Source organism: Orycteropus afer, unplaced genomic scaffold (genome assembly GCF_000298275.1).
Source record: "Orycteropus afer afer isolate SDZICR_OR568_19922 unplaced genomic scaffold, OryAfe1.0 scaffold00074, whole genome shotgun sequence".
NCBI classification, from domain to species: Eukaryota; Metazoa; Chordata; class Mammalia; order Tubulidentata; family Orycteropodidae; genus Orycteropus; species Orycteropus afer.
In genome coordinates, this window is record NW_006921661.1 from 2,858,854 (window position 1) to 2,878,662 (window position 19,809).

General features: G+C 36.7%; 1 protein-coding gene across 1 annotated transcript in view; it reads left to right on the plus strand.

Moving 5' to 3' along the window:
- The window catches only part of RSF1 (remodeling and spacing factor 1), a 210,480-nt gene that overhangs the window by 69,948 nt on the left and 120,723 nt on the right, over nt 1–19,809 (plus strand). The window contains exons 2-4 of the mRNA XM_007940900.2: nt 4,749–4,840; nt 14,276–14,368; nt 16,545–16,750. Of these exons, the coding sequence (XP_007939091.1) occupies nt 4,749–4,840; nt 14,276–14,368; nt 16,545–16,750 (391 nt within the window). The remainder of the gene's footprint in view (nt 1–4,748; nt 4,841–14,275; nt 14,369–16,544; nt 16,751–19,809) is intronic.

Here is a 19,809-nt window from a genome sequence, read left to right on the forward strand (position 1 = left end):
TCTGCTGTTTCATACCTACATCATGTTGGCAGATCCCTCATGAATTCACACAGCCTCAGACCTGTTGTTTCTTCTGCTTAGGAATCTTTTTATCTTCTGAGACATTGTGAAAACAACAGGACTGTTAAAGGTTATGTATCAAATCTATCATGTGAAAGAGGATTTTGGTTCGTTTGAGCAAAACTTATATTTTGCAGGATGGTATGAAGTTGATTAATAAATCTTTGGAAGGAAGTTGATAATTTTTAGTGTTCTGGAAATGAGACTATTTAGAAGATTTGGAGTTTGTCTATACATGCTTTGGAAAGTGATAATGTGTTTTAAAAATATGATTGCTTTACAGCTGCACTGTCTAAAACCATAGTCACTGGCTACATGTGACTATTTAAGTTTATATTATTTAAAAGGAAATAAAATTAAAAGTTCAGTTCTTTAATTTCATTAGCCACATATCAAGTGCTCAATAGTTACATGTGGCAAGTGGCTACTGTATTGGACAATGCAGATATAAAATATTTCCATCATTGTAGGAAGTTCTGTTGAATAGACAGCACTGCTTTAGAGAATACAAAGAATGCAAAATTGAATTTTTTGGACTTAATTATAATGTTAATTAATTTTTCTACTGAACTTTTGCTTGTTTCAGTTGACAAAATACTAAGAGTTACTAATGTCCTTAAAGTTTATCAGCTTGTCAGTTCTATCTGTAACAAAAAATATATTCAGTTAGCAAATTGTGGGTTATAAATTTTAGTTTTAACTATCTAACTCTGTGCTACCCAGTACATTAGCCACATGTGCTGTTGAGGACTTGAAATGTGTCTTGTATGAATTTAGATGTGCTGTGAGTGTAAAGTGTACAATATATTCTGAATACTTAGTTTAAAAAAAAGAATTTAAACTAGTGCAATTTTTTTTAATACTGATTAAATGTGGAAATTTTATTTTGGGTATATTGGGTTAAATAAAATAAATTATTAAAATTAGTTTTGACTTCTTTTTACTTTTTTAAATGTGTTTACTAGAAAATTTAAAATTATGTGGTTTACTTTATATTTCTATCAGACAGCACTATGCTAAATCCATAGCAGTAGTAAGCAAATCAAGTAATGTTATTCTGTTTCTATCTGTCTAAATTGATAGTGACTGGATTTGTAAGGGAGCTCTGGTGGCATAGTACTTAAGGTATTTGACTGCTAACCAGAAGGCTGACGGTTCAGACCCACCAGCCACTTCTCGGAAGGAAGATTGGGCAGTCTACTTCTGTAGAGATACTGCCTCGGGAACCCAAGGAGGGGTCACTATGAGTCGGGACTGACTCATCATCAGTGAGTTTTTGAGTTTGGATATGTAAACTGGAATTTAAAAGAAAATTATTGCATATATTTGTTTTTGTCCTTGAATTTTTAAAAATAGTACTAGTAGTATCAATATATTTAGGGACTTCACATATCCATGGGATATGGAGAAAATGTTTAAAACAATGGTGAAGAACGTTTAACCAATTGCTAAATGAGTGAGGTAGGCAATATAAGTACTATAGGTACTCCAAGGACAAAATAATTTGTTGTGTGCTAGCATCATCAGAAGGGAGCTCTGGTAGCGTAGTGCCTAAGGCACTTGACTGCTAACTAGAAGGCTGGCAGTTCAAACACACCAGCCACTCCTTGGAAGGAAGGTTGGGCAATCTACTTCCTTAGTGATACCTCCTTGGAAATCCAAGGAGGGGTTGCTGTGAGTCAGGTTCAAGTCCACGGCACATAACAACAACAACAGCATCATCAGAATGGTATATCATGCAGGTTTATGGGACTTGTACTAACTAGTTATGTTGCTAGTTGCTGCAGAGTTGACAGAATGAAAGGTTATGCCATCCCTGTGATCACTGGTATGTTTGAGTTCGTTGTTTTGGCTTTTGTGTCAATCCATCTCGTTGAGAGTTTCCCTTGTTTTTTGCTGACCCTCCCAAACATAATGTCTTTCTCTAGAGTTTGGTCATCCCTAAGGATGTGTCCAAGTAGGTGAGCCAGAGTCTCACCATTCTCACTTCTGAGGAATATCCTGATTTTACTTCTTTTAAGACTAATTTATTCATTCTTCTGGCAGGCCCTTGTCATCAGTGTTCTTCACCAGTATCATAACCCAAATGTATCAGTTCTTCTTTCTTCCTTTTTAATTGCCCAGTTTTCACATGCTTGTGAGGTTGTTGAAAAGACCATGGCTTTGGTCAGTTGTACTTTAGTCATTAAAAAGTCTGTGCTTTTAAAACGTTAAAGGGGTCTTTAACCCTTTTAGGCAGATTTGCCTGATGCATTATGTCATTTGACAGAAATAAAAGTTTTTAGCTTTACATATTTGCAGTTTAAAAACTAACAAAAAGTATTATTATCAATGAGGAAGTTGATATTCAGTGTTTCAAGGACTTAACCAGAATCATGGTTGTTTTGTGAAAGTGCTTATATTGAGAACTGAGCTCAAGTCTTTTTCTTCCTACTGTACTGTCATTGGCATCTGTTCAGTTGCCTAAGCCAGTGACTCCAATGTTTTCTTGACTCTTTATCACTGCACAACCAGTCACTAAATTTTACTAATTTCGTTTCTTAAACTTTTCTCAGATCTGTTACTTCTCTATATACTACCTCTGTATTAGTTCACGTTAGTCCCATCTTTCTGTTGTTCTGATTTTCTATATACTTTCTGTTCTGTATCACACTTCCCAAAATAAGCAAGCAAATAAAAGCAATCTATTTTCTTATAGTTCAGTCACTGAGATCTTTTTAAGATTCAGAGCACACTCATGCTTAACACATTTAAATAAAATCTAGACTTCTTAGGCTGGCTTTATAAGACTTCATAATCATGCTCATTTTTTATGCCTCCAGTTTTGTCATCACTTTGTTTTTCAGCTCTTTGCATCTTTTGTTGCTTTTGCAAGCAATATATTTTTCCCCTTTACTCCATTACATTCTCAACCTCATACTTCACATCTTGAATTAGTGGACTTAACCATTTATTTATCTGTAACTGCCCCTTCTTGCTGCTAACCCCCTAACTCACTTAGAAGACTTACTTAAGTAGGTTTATGAAGGGCAGAGATGATGATCTTGCTTACTAATAGACCCACAGAAATTTGTTGAACTTCAGGGTGGTTTCAGGTTAAGAGAAGTTGCTTTAGGGGGGAATAAAGAGTTTGGCCAATAGACTGAAAAGAATTTAAGCCATCATTTCTTCAGAATGCTTGTATCCTGAAAGATAATGTGTGTTTCATAAAAAAGGATTCCATGATCAAGTATGTTGCAGAGTGCTGCATATTCCTATCTTGGGTTATTCAAAGTATACATAACACTGATTGATAAAATGGCTCCAAGAAGTCCTTAGTAATAAACAACTTGATGCCGTTGTTGTGGTTATGTGCTGTCGAGATGGCCCTGACTCATAGCGACCCCTCCTTGGGTTTCTGAGACAGTATCACTGCGGAAGTAGGATTGCCCAACCTTCCTTCCGAGGAGTGGCTGGTGGGTTTGAACTGCCAGCCTTCTGGTTAGCAGTCAAGTGCCTTAGGCACTATGGTACCAGAGCTCCAATAAACAACTTTTGGGGAAAACAAAGCCAGTGTTTCCCTAATATATTTGATTGTGGAATCTTTTTAGATAGTACACCTGTTAATTTTTCTTAGGTTGCTAGTGTTATATGGTATTTGGGATATGCTAAATTTGTCAGGGATATGTATGCACGTGCCCATACATATGCTTTTTTCCCTCGGATCTGATTAAATATAATTTAAACAACATAATCAAATCATGTTGAAGAGATATTTGGGTGGCACTTTGGTTGTTTACAGTCAGAAAAGAGAATCTAATATACAGCAGCCTGTAAGATTCCACAATCTTCAAGTATGTGAGGGTTTCAGTAGAAGAGAGAGTAAAAGTATTGTCTGAAGCTAGAAAATAAGAGCAAGAACCAAGGGAGGAAATTGTAGAAAGTCAGATTTTGGCTTAGAGTAAGGGTACTAAAAACCAAACTCACTGTTGTCGAGTCAGATCTGACTCATAGCGACCCCTCCTTGGGTTTCCAAGGTGGTATCACTATGGAAATAGAGTGCCCAGTCTTCACTCTGAGGAGTGACTGGTGGGTTTGAACCGCCAGCCTTCTGGTTAGCAGCCAAATGCCTTAGGCCCTGTGGTACCAGAGTTCAATAATCAGAGCTGTTTAGAAAATGGAAATAAATGCCTTGGAAGGTAAGTATATTCCCTGAAGGTTCTCAAGCATAGATCTTTAGGGATTCGATAGAGGAGTGTAGCAGATCAGATAAGGCATATTTTGGAAGAATCATTTTCTGAAACACAGTTTCAAAATTCAGAGTATTTCTGAGGTGTCTGTCAACTTGAAATTTATATTTCTTTATTATTTTTAAGTTCTATGAATTTGTATCTTGCTCTTAAATTTCAGTAAAGAAATATGCCATGAGAAACAACAGATTAGAAACTTTAGAGGTATAGTTAAGTGCTTTTACTTGGTGGAATTTTGAAATAAGCATGACTATCCCTGCTCATATTTAGGAAAGTGGTTTTCAGTCGTTTCTTGCTCTAGTTTTAGTCTTGTTTGACTTAGAGGTCTAAAGACAGCTAAAATCAACAGCATCTATTTTAAAAAAGTATTCAGGGAAAAGTTCTCTTATTTTTTTTATAATCTTAAATGTTTATAAATGTTTTATTTTGCTACTAACAGTATTTTTTCTCCCATTTAAGTACCGAAAGAATTGGTGGAGCTCCATTTAAAGTTGATGAGGAAGATTGGCAAATCTGTTACAGCAGACAGATGGGAAAAATATTTGATCAAGGTAAATATTTTTCAAATACCTTTTCTATTACTAAAATATTATTGTAGCATAAAGTGATGTTATGTTTCTTAATATACTTACCTTTCAAAATGGTCTACTACATGTTGCAAAGTATAACTGAAATCCATATGATTTCTATCAGTATGTGATTGTCCTCTTCTGCTACTATCAACAGAACAGAGACCTAAGTCAATGTTAGGTTTCAGAGGTGCTGTGTTTTTTTGTACCTAATATTGTACTCAGGGCTTTTCATGATTTCTCCCATTTAATCTTTATGGTTATCCTGCACAAATGAAATACGATACAGATAAGATTTTTCTTTTTTTTTTTTTGCTTGAGATCACACAGTTCATATAGGAAAGAGCCATGGTTTTTCCTTTATTAAAAGGTAAAATGTTCACAGCCCTTGAGGTCAGAATGGGACATTTCTAAGTTACCACTAAAGCCAGATCTGTTGTCAATGGGTAAAACTTGTCTTATCTAAACCAGAACAATAGGATAATTTAATTTAATGGGATAGACTCTATTAAAGACAAGGTTGAGACACTTAGAGAACCACACAGTTTTTGGAAGTCTCTTTTTTCACCTGCCTCCTGAGTTTATATGTAGCTATCTATCTATCTCCATGCTGTTTTTTGGGGGTATTTTGACTTCTGTAACATACCCTAATATTAGGTTAGAGTTTTAGGAAATTTGAAACTATGTAGAAATGTCTCTTGCCTGCTTTTAAAAATGTATATATTTATATATACTTATATTTTCTTATATGCTCTTCTTTTGGAAGGAAGAATAAGTATATTTATAGACAGCTATAAAAAGGAGCTCTGGTAGCATAGTGCCTAAGGCACTTGACTGCTAACCAGAAGGCTGGTGGTTCAAACTCACCAGCCACTCCTCAGAAGGAAGGTTGGGCATTCCTACTTCCGTAGTGATACTGCCTCGGAAACCCAAGGAGGGGTCGCTATGAGTCGGGGCAACTCGATGGCAAATAACAACAACATAAAAAGGATCAGGGAACAAGAATTGTTTATTCTTATTTTTGTTATAAAAATCATGTATTGTGTTCATGTGTTTCTTTACTGTATAACACACCACTCCAAACTTAAGAATATAAAACAACGATGACTTTAATAAGCTTACTGATTCTTTTGGTCAGTAATTTATAAAGGTCGCTTCTGCCGTACTCTCTTGGTTAAGCAGTCACAAGTCTGCCCAGATTCAAGGGAAGGGAATACAGACCTCCAACTCTGAATCATAGGAGTGTCTAACTTTTGAAAACCCCAATATAAAAAATAATCCACCCAAATTACAATAAAAAATAAACAATACTAATCCAGTTTTTTTAAAAAAATTTTTATTGTGATCTGGGTGAAAGTTTACAGAGCAATTTCATTTTCCATATAGCAGTTCATACACAGTTTTTCTCATGACATCATGAGAAAATTTCCTACAGTGTAACAGCTCTCTTCCCACTTCCTCCCAGTAGTTACCTCTTTCCTGTGTCCTTCCCTCCCGTGCATTCCTACCCCCTGAGCTATCTCCCTGTGCAAACACTGCCCTTCTGGTCTCCCATGATTGATCTCTCCATGGAGTGTATCTACCTAATGTAAATGTTTAGCCCATATGCCAGTCTTTATTTGGGTGGAAGCCACAGGAGTTCAGTTCCAGACCTGAAGGGCAGCTAGGGGCCATAGTCTTAGGATTTTCACCAGGCTTGCTCTAAGACCAACAAGCCTGGTCGTCATCTTCTTCTTTTTTTTTTTTTTTTTAATTTATAATTTTGAGTTTTGTTCCACATTGTTCTCCCACTGCATCTAGTATCTCCTACACAGATTCCCCCTCTGAGTGGAAAATAATCCAATATTTTTACACAACTTTGAAATTTTGGAAAGTTGACTTTAGCATTTCAAAATTTGATGCCAGAGAATTTTCTGAAAGCCAAATCAAGTAATATTTAATTAAATCTCTAAAATATATTGAACTGTAATAAATGAGCAAAATTTTGATTACTCACAGTTCTTTTTCAAATACCAGTTAAGTTGCTGTTTTGCCTTTATCAAACGTTTATTCATGGTTAAGAACCATGGTTTTGGAGCTTAAAAAGAGATGCTGGAATCTCAGAACACTAATTTTAACATAATGTTTTAAAAGGTGTGGTCCTTTGTAAACTAATGTTAGTTGAAATTTTTTTTTTTTTTTTAAATTATACTACTATTTTTTTTTTAACATCCTCTCTATCTAAAAACTGAGGTAGAGATATCTTATAGACTAATATCTTATAGACTAATCCTAGTTCTGCTACTAACAAACTTGAGAATCTCGGACAATCTGCTTTTGTACTCAGTTCCTTTGTAAGATGTATGACTTGAGACCACATGATTTTATAAGCCTCTTTAGTACTGTAGTTATGACTCTACCTCATTTTTTTTTCTGTTAAGATATAATCCACATACCATAAAGCTTACTCTTTTAAAAAAGTATAAAATTCAGGAGTTTTTAATATATTCACACAATTAAGCAACAATTACCACTATTGATAATCCCACAACGTTTTCATCACTCTAAAAAGAAACTCCATACCTATTAGCAGTTTTCCACCTTCCTTGAACCCCTGAAAACCACTAACCTATTTTTCGGCCCTACAAATTTGCCTATAAATGGAATAGGCAAATAAATGGATTCTCGTAAATGAAATCACACAAGATGTAGCCTTTTGTGTCTACCTTCTTTCACTTAGTGTGATATTGTCAAAGTTTATCCATATCAGAATACTTTTTAAAAAATATTTAAAAAAAAAAGTAAGGTAAACATAGCATAAAATTTACCAGTATTGACATTTAGTACATTCACAATGTTGTGCAGCCATTGTCAATATCTAGTTTAAAACATTCTCATCACCCCAAACGAATCCTGTACCTGTTAACCAGTCTCTCCCCATTGCCTTCACTCCTGTTCCCTGGCAACCACTAATCTGCTTTTAGTATCTTATGAATTTGCGTTTTCTGGACATTTCATATAAATTGAATCACACAATGTATGCCTTTTGTTGCTTCTTAGCATAGTGTTTTCAAGCTTCATACATGTAGTAGCATTTGTGTATATGTGTGTGTATATCTGAAACAAACATGTTATGAAACAATATTTACCTATATTTGAAGAATGCTGACCTACTTCCTGTTGTGAGCAGACAAGTCAGTTCCAACTCATAGTGACCCTGTAGAACAAAGAAGAACTGCCCCACAGGGTTTCTAAGGAGTCCGTCATTAGGGGTGCAAATTGCCACATCTCTCTCCTGTGAGGAGTGGCTAGTGGATTCAAACCACTGACCTTTTGGTTAGTGGCCAAGTGCTTAACCACTGTACCACTAGGGCTCCTTTTGACCTGCTTCCTACCAGCTCTTAATTCCTTCAACTCTTTTTCTTGTTCTAATTGTTTTTTGTGATGATTTTCTTAGACCGTTTTCAGCTTGGCATTTATATAAAGTATCTATAGGCATTTTCTTTACCTTATCCTATTTACTTGCGGTAAGACCTTCATTTTACAGGTAAGGACCATGAAATTTAGAGGTCTTTGGCTCACCAAGATCACACACTTGATAGAGGAGAGCCAAGAATTGAATCTCAGTCTGTTTGATACTAAAGCCTTATGTCTCTTTCTGTCTGTGTTGCCTCTAGATTACTGATACAAAGCAGATTACTTGGAAAGAGTTACTTTCCAATCATACCTTTCCATTTTTGTTATATTACTATGGTTGTCTTACCTATGTATATAAAATAGCTGTGATAGAGATTATTTCTTATTACTAGATTGTATCAGGTATTTTCAGGGTACCTTTCCCTTGACTGAAGGCTTCAGAGCAGGTCACTTTTTAAATATATATATATATAATATTTTATTATGTTTTTTGTGAAAATGTGCATGGTAAGTTAGGTTCCCATTTGACAATTTCTATACAAATTGTTCAGTGACATCAGTTACATTTTTCACAATGTATCCAACATTCTCTTTAATTGCTTTCTAGTTGCTCCATTTCCAGTATTCTAGTTCCCTGTCCCCTTACCTTCTTACCTTTGCTTTATAGTAGTGGTTGAGGTTTTGGTCTCTTACAGATGGTTTTTTAGTACGGCACCATACTTTACTGTGTGTGTCACTCTGTTATTTCACTAAAATGTGATCTGAGGATAGTTTTGGTTCACAGTTTAAAGAATATCTCAGGATGAACTGATCTGTTAAGTTTGGACTTTCTAAGAATTTGAAAGTAGGACAGGCTACTTTTGATAGTAGTTCCTCAAATTTTTGGCATGTATAAACGTGCCCAATTTATAGATTAAATTGACTTGCTGAAGGACATGCTAACCTTAGCTCCTTTTTAGTAAGAATTATAGTTTGTTATTTATCCTGGTGTCAAGCACAGTGTGTGCCTAAGAATGAGTTCCTGGTAAAATGTTTGTGGAATGAACTAATGATGCCTAAGCTTTGGTCAGCTGTTGGGGTTTTGATGTTCTTTTGATTTTCAAAACCATGTTGCTTAAGAAACATTACCATTAAGATATTTCTTATGTTTATTTTTAAGGATTTACAGAAACATCTTTTCTATGTAACTTTTTTTGTTGTTGTTGTTGCAGTGTTTCCTCTCCTCCCCTCCCCTGTTACCCCTGGTTTCTGTGTAACTCTTAATGTGTTTTTCTATAGGAAGGGGTAAACTACAGCAATGAGTTTCCATCCTATCATAATAGTAAATTATCTTAGTATATTATTCCAGAGAACATAGATAATTGATTGAGTATCTACTATCCATAAAGCTCTGTACTTGGTAGGTACTATAGGTTATAGAAAGAGAATCAGACTTAATTTTTCCTTTCAAAAATCTTAGTTTTACAAAAGACCCACCTCAAATGAAATGTTTGTGAAAATGCTTTTTAAATGGTAAAACCATAAATACTTGTTACTATTTTCATATGGTATGTGTACATACAATTTGAATCTGTCTTCTTGGGAATATCTTCTGTCACAGCTTGTTGTTATGTGCAGTTCAGTTGGACCTGACTCATATCGACCCCTCCTTGGGTTTCCGAGGTGGTATCACCATGGAAGTAGATTGCCAAACCTTCCTTCTGAGGAGTGGCTGGTGGGTTTGAACCACCAGCCTTCTGGTTAGCAGTCAAGTGCCTTAGGCACTATGTTACTAGAGCTCCTCTGTCACAGCTTAGCGTAGGCTTTTATCACCTTTCCTACTGAATTACTGCAGTAGACTTTAGTTAACTCTCCTTTATATCACAGTCTGTCTATCCTGTGCCCTACACAGTGCCAACATAACTATTTTTCTAAGCTTTATATGAGCATGTCCAATCCATTAGTACATCCGAACCCTCATTGTGTTCCCATATTTACTTGTCATGACCTATTTTCATAGCCCTGCCTACTACCTTTCTTTACAGCGTTGTGTCTGCTCACATCACATCAAACATGAAGCACCCTTATGATCTTTAGTTCCAGGGCTTGGCATAAGGAACTCCTCTAGTCAAGTCCACATGGACAGAACTACCATAGTCATTCACATCCCTATTGTTTCACACATTCTGTTTTCTCTTTCTGGAATGCTATTATTTAACTCCTTGTCCAGGTTCATTCTTCACAGGTCCTGGCACTGCTATAACTACTTGAATCTTTGCTCTTCCTTCATCCTTAGACTGAGATACTGTTTTCTTCTCTGTGATTTCATAGTAGCTTACAGGTATCTCACTTACTTAGTTTATAGAAAATTCAGACTCCTTTTTCCCCTTCCAGTTATTTGTTTACATGACTATCTCTAAATTCTTGCTACTTCAGATATTCTTGTGGCTGGCTGGCTTTTCTTTCAGTCATATCTCAACTTAAATGTCAACTTCTTAGTGATGCCTTTCCTCAGTACCCAAGCTAGAAAAGCACTTGGGCTTTATCACATTACGCCATTTTATTTTTTCAGTAGCATTTGTCACTACTTGCTATTATTTGTTTACTTGTTTAACTACCTCATAGAATGTTAGCTCCATGATTGCACGTTGTCTATCTGTCTGTCTTTTTCACCATGATATCCTCAAATCCTAGAACGGTTGTTGGTATGAAGTAAATATTTGTAGAATCATTGAATAAATGAATTTCTTTAAACCTGTTTTTCTCCATTGTAAAATAAAGATTTCAATCTGAATGATATCCAAAGATTCTCTATCCACCTTTCTTTAAAACCTTGTATGCTGAGTTGTCAGAAATAGAAGGATTATTGGTCTTTTGATTATATGTATGAGTCCAAAATAAATACGTTAATGATCTCACTGAGATAGATAAATTCCATGGCTTGCTGTCTAGGCACCTAAAATCTTCTTTCCTATAAATATCGGGCTGATACTGAACCTTTAAATGGTCTCTTTCTTCTCTCTTCCTCTTAACATTTTCCATCCTTAGTGCCTAAGGCACTTGACTGCTAACCAGAAGGCTGGTGGTTCAAACCCACCAGCCACTCCTTGGAAGGAAGGTTGGACAGTCTACTCCTGTAGTGATACCACCTCGGAAACCCAAAGAAGAGTCACTATGAGTCGGGGCCGACTTGATGGCACATAACAGCAACACCCAACATTGGTTTTCTGTGTGTAGACATTTATTAGAAGGCAAAGACACGGGATGTATTGCCAGGGGATGACAGCTGGCAAATAGCCAAAAGTCCTCCTAAGCAGAGTGTTTGACATTTGGCCTTATAGGTGTAGAACACTGATTTTGTGTGTATCAGGAGAAAGATTGTGCAGGGGGAAATAACAAGATGTAACTTCTCATGAACCAAATTTAGAGAGAATCAAACATAAAGCCAATTTAGTAGTATGAAATAATCATTTATGGTGATAAGTATGGATGTTATGGTTTGAATATTGGAACATTCTCTTCTTAAAGAGAAATTATATTGGAAGCCAAATTATAATTACAAGATTGCTTGGTCAAAATCAAGTTGAAACACAACAAAAACAACCAAACTAGTAGGGATTCCTTTGCTCCAAGGAGCCAAGAGTATACTGTTCTAGATAGGCTCTGATAGGCCCAGCCAGTTTCTAGCTTTCTGGTCAAACTATGACCCATATGTCAAATCTGGCATGCTGCCTGTTTTTATATAACCTGCAGATCAGGAATGGTTTTTACATATTTGAGTTTTAGGGGAAAATTGAAAGAATAATACTTTGTGACATGTGAAAATTATGTAAAATTGAAATTTCATTGCCAATAAATAATTGTATTGGAACACAGTTACACTCATTCATTTATACAGGCTTTATAACTCCTTTTGCACTATAACAGCAAAGTTGAACAGTTACTAAAGAAACCATAAAAGCTTATTTTCTGTCTGACCCTTTATAGAAAAAGTTTGCTGACCTCTGGTGTAGAAGATGAAGTAGTCTTGAATAAGAATTATTAGGTATCCTATAGGTTGGGCAATCCTACTTCCGTAGTGATACTGCCTCGGAAAGCCAAGGAGGGGTCACTATGAGTTGGGGCCGACTCGATGGCACATAACAACAACAACAACATAGGGTACTACTTTTAATTTGCAAGTTTTATGTTCAGTGTTTACATTTTGATATGGTAAGGTATTTGGTCATATCTAAATAAATTGTTTTGTTTTTCATCAAATGCCACAGTTCTATATTTGACATATCTACATTGCCCTCAAAGAAATGAAAAAATAAATAGCACATGTATCTCACAAGCACAACAAAAGTTTTATACCCTAAACACTGAAAATAAAGAACATTAATAAATTAAAGTTAAGTAATGTGGGGCAGAGGCCATATCTTACTTATCCCTGTATCCCTTCCTCCTTTCTCCCTTTCACGCAGTAAATACTAATCAGTAGTTGTTCCAGTTGTATTTGGAATCTGTGATACCTAGAACCATTGGCTGTGCTTCAAGATTTGGATTGTTAGATAAGGTTAGGGACTGTGTCATTCTTGACCCTTTCACATACTGAACATTACCCTATACTATAGTCAGCCAACATCTCTTCCTCTAGGGTCCTAGTACACAGTAGGGCATTCAGATATGTGCTTCATCCAAATCATTAGGTGGGATTTGCATTATTGGCTGTTCCTTTCTCTCTCTCTCTCTTTTTCCCCAATTGTGGTATTAATCACATACCTCAAAATTTAGCCTTTTAAAATATACAGTTGTTTTTTGTATATTCACAAGGATGTGCAACCATCACCACTATCTAATTCCAAAATATTTTCGTCACTCCAGAAAGAAATCCATGCCCATTAGCAGTCACTATCCATTTTCCCCACTGTCACCCCCTGTTGTTGTGTACTATCATTCACACTCATCATTGTGGCCCTGTAATACAGGATAGAACTGCCCCATAAGGGCTCTGGTAGTGTAGTGTCTATGGCATTTGGCTGATAACCAGAAGTCTGGTGGTTCAAACCCACCAGCCACTCCTCGGAAGGAAGGTGAGCAATCTACCTCTGTAGTGATGTCGCCTCAGAAACCCAAGAAGAGGTCTCTATGAGTTGGGTCCGACTCGATGGCACATGACAACAACAACAACAACAACAATCTTTACAGGTTCTGATCGCCACATCTTGGTTCTTCTCCCTTGGCACTCATTATAGTCTTTGTTTCTAGGATTGTGAGAAAAGCAAAAAATTGTTAGGTATTTTACATGTCCACTTCACATCCTTTAAGATTGGTGTCATAACTGTTCTCCTTTTACTGCTGAATAGGCTGGCTCAAAGAAGTAATAGAATTCATGGAATTTCTCCTTAGTGGCTTTCCTCAATTGGTCTCATCTGTCCTTTAGTCAGAGAGGAGCGCCTGAAAGGAGAGAAAGCTTCATGTACTGACTTTAGATGAAGTGGTTTTCTGTATCTTTTTACCTCAGCCTGTACAATGGCTGTGGGTTGCCTAGAATGCTTGTCTAGAACAAAAAGCTTAGAACTGAAATTAAAACCACCTTGTAAAAGTCTCAGATGCCAAACAATAAAATTTTTACTTTATCCGGGTTGGAAAGTGGTTTGATTAAAAATGTGTATATAATGTGGCATGCTTTATTCATAGAGATGAATAAAACTGTTGTCTTTGCTCTCAAGGAACTTCCAGCCCATTTGGAGAGATGGAATCAAATAATTACTCCAGTGTGGGTTAAATGTACCACACAAATGTGTATTAAGTTCTTGGGAGCAGAGGAAGGTGCTGCAGAGATCATTTCTTAACTTAAATTCTGTGATCAGACAAAAGTAAACATTTCCTGTGTGTTTTAAGAAGTATGCATCTTACAGTGGAATTGTGTTAAGACTGTATCTGGTATGAATTCTTTCTGTTACAAATATACATTTTAGAGCAGTTAATATAATTATACAACAAAGCTAGAAATGTAATTAAAAATTGGTTTCATGTATAAAATACTTTCTCTGACAGATATGCCAAGAGTTTAATAGCACCTGGGCATGGGAGATGGAAAAGAAGGGCTATCTTGAGATGAGTGTTGAATGCAAACTGGCACTCTTAAAGGTAATAAATTTACTTGTTTATAATTATTTTAATTTAAAATTTCACTTCTGACTCTTTATTGATTTGAAAAATTGCTGAAAATAGACATATGTATTTTAAGTGGAACAGGTCAGTAGATTCTCATAGTTTTTGGTGGTACAAACAATCTAGTTTTTTAGTTACTGTTTTTCTACACACAGGTATTAAACAAACAAGTACAGATAGGCTTATTTATCTCTGCTTGTGAGCAGAGACTGTAGTAAAATGGGTAAACAGTTGCCCAAAATTAATGTTATTTGTTTTTAGCCTTCACAGGCATTGCTAATAATTGCCATAAAACTGTGGTTATTTTGTTGCTGATAGTATGAAATTGGTGATTCGATATTACTGTTTTCCAAATGAGTAGGGCATAGCTGTCACACAACGAAAACTTACTAGATTAAACTAGAATTTCTCTAAGAATGTTTGTTTTGAAGTTTCAGTTTCCCTTTCTCTTCCTACCCACTTCCTGTTGTTGGTCCTAATGAGTAATGACATACATGGTCAGGATAATTAAGGAAAAAATATTCCTTTCAGAAAAATTAATGAAGATTTCACTAATTCTGAATTTCACAGTGCTTCACTAAGTAGATTTCATGTTGAAAGTACCTCAAGATTAAAATTTTTCTTCAAAAGTAATAGAAGTATACATACTATTTTTTGAAGATAGGATATGACTATATGTAGATGTTATTTCCTTGTCTCAGATTGCTGTTAGAGCTACTTGAAAATCTGTAAGATTCATAAAATCCCTTTCTAAGAAAAATGAAAGTGATAGTAAACTTTAGATGTTAGGTTGCATTATTATGCATGCTGATCCATCACCATGAGTCATGAGTGGGAGTTAAGATCAAAGACTAGCTTGCGGCCCCAAGGGGGTATGTAGTGTAATTCATTGGAGTGTCAGAATAAAGTCATGGAGCTTTTTCTTGTCATATATTCTTAGAAATCTTAACTTTGTAAATAACTTTTTTGTCCATTCCTGCAGTGTACATAATACATTAGTAGGGCTGTGTGTGTGTGTCTGTGTGTGTGTGTAATGATAATGCTAGATCACAGTGTTTAGAGATTGCTAGGGTACATAACAAGAACTCTTGATAGGAGTTTCATACGCTGTCTGCCTAGGCAGAGGCTCAGGAAAGAAATCTGATTTTAAGCCCTATTAACACACAAAATATGTAACAGAACTTAGTTGTTGTGTTGTTATGTGCTGTCGAGTGAGACCTGACTCATAGCTACCCCTCCTTGCGTTTCCAAGGTGGTATCACTCTGGCAGTAGATTGCCCAACCTTCCTTTCAAACAAAACTTTGTTAATGTTGTTATCTGCCATGCGGTCAGACCCGACTCATAGCAACCCCTCTTTGGGTTTCCGAGACAGTATCACTAAAGAAGTAGTTAGCCCAGCCTTCCTTCTGAGGAGTGGCTGGTGGGTTTGAACCACCAGCCTTCTGGTTAGTAGTCATGTGCCTTAGGCACTATGCTACCAGAGCTCCTAACAAAACTTCAGGTCCTCTGAAATAGTCATGTGAATATCTTTTTATTAAGAGAATTCTCCAGAGCCAATTATAAATGAAAGACTGTCTTCATTCAGAACTGCAAATGTTTCTAGCTTTGAAAAACAGATAGCCATTTCAGAAATAATGGTCATCTCAAACCTTTAGGTGAAAAAGTCATTGAAAATTATATACCATGAGACAATTTGGGAGACTTTAGTGCAAGTGGGCTTACTACTTTTGAAATATAATTTGATTTATATGTCAGTGATTAGAATAAACTTATAAATTTATATAATGCTAAAATAAAATGTTAACTTAAAATTTGTATTTTAAAATTAATTAATGAAAAGGGGGAAGAAGATAATGAAAGATGGCTACAAAACACATCTTTTCTTTGTACTCCTGTCTATCAGTGCTATAGTAAGCCATTATGAAAATTGAGAGTGTCATATCCCTTCATTGCACTGAGAAAGTGAAATGAAATAAAATATTTCTTTGATTGGAGTCTCAAAAGAGCATTTATATTTATGTTGATGGCTGATACCATGCCTCTGGACACAACCTGAGAGCAACTAAAGACTTTAATGTTTGAAAGTATCACATTTATAGTGATGGAGAAATATTTATGGAATATTATAAATCATATTCTGGCTATTTTCAGTACCTCTGCGAGTGTCAGTTTGATGACAATCTTAAATTCAAGAATATTATTAATGAGGAAGATGCTGACACTATGCGTCTCCAGCCAATTGGCCGAGACAAAGATGGCCTCATGTACTGGTACCAGTTGGATCAAGATCACAATGTCAGAATGTACATAGAAGAACAAGACGATCAAGATGGCTCTTCATGGAAATGCATTGTCAGGTATCCTTTTTAATCTCTTTATTTTCTTATGTTTCTTAGTTTAATCTGTCTTTGATATAGTACATTTTATTAAATTCAATGTAATATATTTTTTGTTATCATAGATAACAGGAATATATGTAGGAGTGTGAGTATTTTTGTTAGGATGAGTGAAAGATGAAGATTACAGTTTTGGTTACTTTCGTGCTGCTCTAACAGAAGTACCACACATGGATGGTTTTTAACAAACAGGAGTTTATTCTCCTACAGTTTTGGAGGCTGGAAGTCCAAGTTCAAAGTGCCAAGTTCTGTGAGCTAGTTGAAAGCCCTTTTAACCCTGGGCTTCATCTCTTCTTCATGCTCCTGGCCCAGTGGAGCTAGAGGTGTGTCTTCACTCAGGGAGCTGCTGGCTGATAAACCCAAGATTGACAAATAAAATGGCACAGTCCCAGTATTACTAGACAATATGATAGGCTACTAGTTCAAGTCCAGAAATAGTCCCAAAGTCAGCAGGAAGTATGGAAGGCTGCTAAATGAAAATGCAGCTATGTGCAGGGTCCAAGCATGCCCAAAACTGTAGACCATTCCCAAAGCTTCTCCTTACAGACTGGAAGCAGACCACGTCCCTAAAGCAGCTGCTCAGCTGCTCATGGCAGATTGTACCATGGAGTTAATTGCCAGTCTTATTATGGGGAATAATTGCAACTAGCTGCCCAGCCACTCAAAACCAGACCCAGCCAAGTTGACACATAACCTTAACTACCACAATTACAATATTACACTGTGGTGAAATATATATATATATATATATATATATATATATATATGGACAATAAAAGGAATTTTGTGTGGCGATAGTGAGATCAGTTATTTTTTGTTGAATTTTGATATATATTACTGCAAAAACGGCAAGGAGGCCACATGTTCTGACCTCCTCTAACCCTACAAGGGGAAGGCAGGATTACCAGCAGTAACCCAGGGCCTATTACTGCAAGGCCAAACATGCTGCCTCCCTCCAGCCCTTTCACCAACCGTTCCTCCCAAAGCACCCACCACCTCTCTCCTGGGTTCGATAATTCGCTGCAGTGGCCACACAGAACTCACAGATTACAGGGTTTATTAGGAAAGCACCAGGCTACAACTCAAGTTCAGGAAGAACGCTCAGTCTCTCTCCCAGCCCACTGTCCCTCAGCCAAGAGTCTCTCACAGTCTCTTTTCCAGCAGTGCTGGTCCCTCGGTGTCTCACTCAGTGATGCGTGTCTCTTGTGTCTCTTTCCCAGCAGCATGTGTCTCTTTCAGGGGTGCGTGTCTCTTTCGGCAGCACGTCTTCCTCCACCAGCAGTCAGAGTTCTGCCTCCAGGAGGCCTCCTTTTGAGCCTGGAAGGGTGGTCAAACTAGCCAATCACAGCATCAGAACTCTAAGCACGTGAGAGAGAGTGGGAACTTCCCAGAACATTTTATTGTGCCACGCCCAACAGAAATAACCCAGGTGGGCGACTTTAAAATCAGGATCTCCTCCGTAGCTAATAGCAATTCCCACCTTAGAGTTTACAAAGACTTATGGGTAGAAAAGCCACACTAAGTAATTTACTACACCGCAATTACATATATATGTTTGTATTGTTTTCATAATAAAAATAATCAAATTATTTTTCTATGAGTCTAGATGACCAAAAGAAATGTCAACAGATGAGCGTTGTTACTGTGGAGGATAATGCTGGAAAACAGCAACATAAATATTAAAAATCCTTATTAGAGTGCCAAGATTTGTGCTCCCAGTTTTGTATTGAGGGATATGGAGAATTTGGAGAGGTTTAAGAGAGTTGGGATACAGAATTATTGAAAAATCATTAGGGAAATTAATTTTCTTTTTTCAGGCAAAAAATTTTACATATATCCATTAAAGGCTGAATAAGCCTCAAGTAATTCAAATGATAATAAAGTATAGAATAGAAAATTATACAGATATATTTTTGGAGATGAGTATCTTACAAGCAGTGGATATGTGACAAAAGAGGTTTATTCCATCTGTTAACCCAGTAATCCTTGTAATTTTTCTTCCCCTTTTATTCTTTTTGTGATTTGGGTGAAAGTATGCAAAGCAATTTCACTTTCCATACAGCAGCTCACATACACTTTGTGTGACATTGACTAATTTCCCACAGTGCAACAGCTCCCCTCTTTTGTCCTCCCCGTAGTTACCTTTTCCTTGTGTCCTTCTCTTCCATGCACTCCTCCCTCCTAAGCTGTCTCCCTGTGCATACATAGCCCTTCTATTCTCCCATGATTGATCTCTCCAAGTAGTGTATCTACCTGATGTAAATGTTGAGCTCATATAATCTGGAAGCCATAAGAATGGGTTCAATTCCAGACCTGAAGGGCAGCTAGGGGCCATAGTTTCAGGGGTTCCACTAGGCTCTATCAGACCAGCAATCCTGGTGTGTCCCCCCCCCCCTTTTTTTTTTTTTTTTTTTAATGATTTTGAGTTTTGTTCCACATTGTTCTCCCACTCTATCTAGAATCTCTTACATAGTTCCTGCTCTGAGTGGTTGCCTGTGGTAGCTAGGTACCATCTTTTTTTAATGATTTTGAGTTTTGTTCCACATTGTTCTCCCACTCTATCTAGAATCTCCTACATAGTTCCTGCTCCGAGTGGTTGCCTGTGGTAGCTAGGTACCATCTAGTTGTTCTGGTCTCAGAGTCCTGTAGGCTGAGGATTTTCATGGTGTACCAGTCATTTGGACTAATTGTTTCCATATATCTTTGGTTTTCTTCCTTCTTCTTTGCTCTGGACGAGGAGAGACCCATCATTGCATCTATATGGCCGCTTGCAGGCTTTTAAGATGCCAGTCACTACTCGCCAAAGTAGGATGTGGAACAGTGTTTTTCTGTAGTATGTTAGGCCGTTGAGCTTGATGTCCCTTGTGACTATAGTCCCAGGCCCACAGGTCCAACTATTCAGTCTCTCTGGGTAGCTGGCTGTGGCCAAGAAGTGACTACAACCTTGTCCCTTGTCAGCTCTACTATATACCTGGAAATTCTTACATAACATACAAATACACTTGTAGAAATAATGTCTG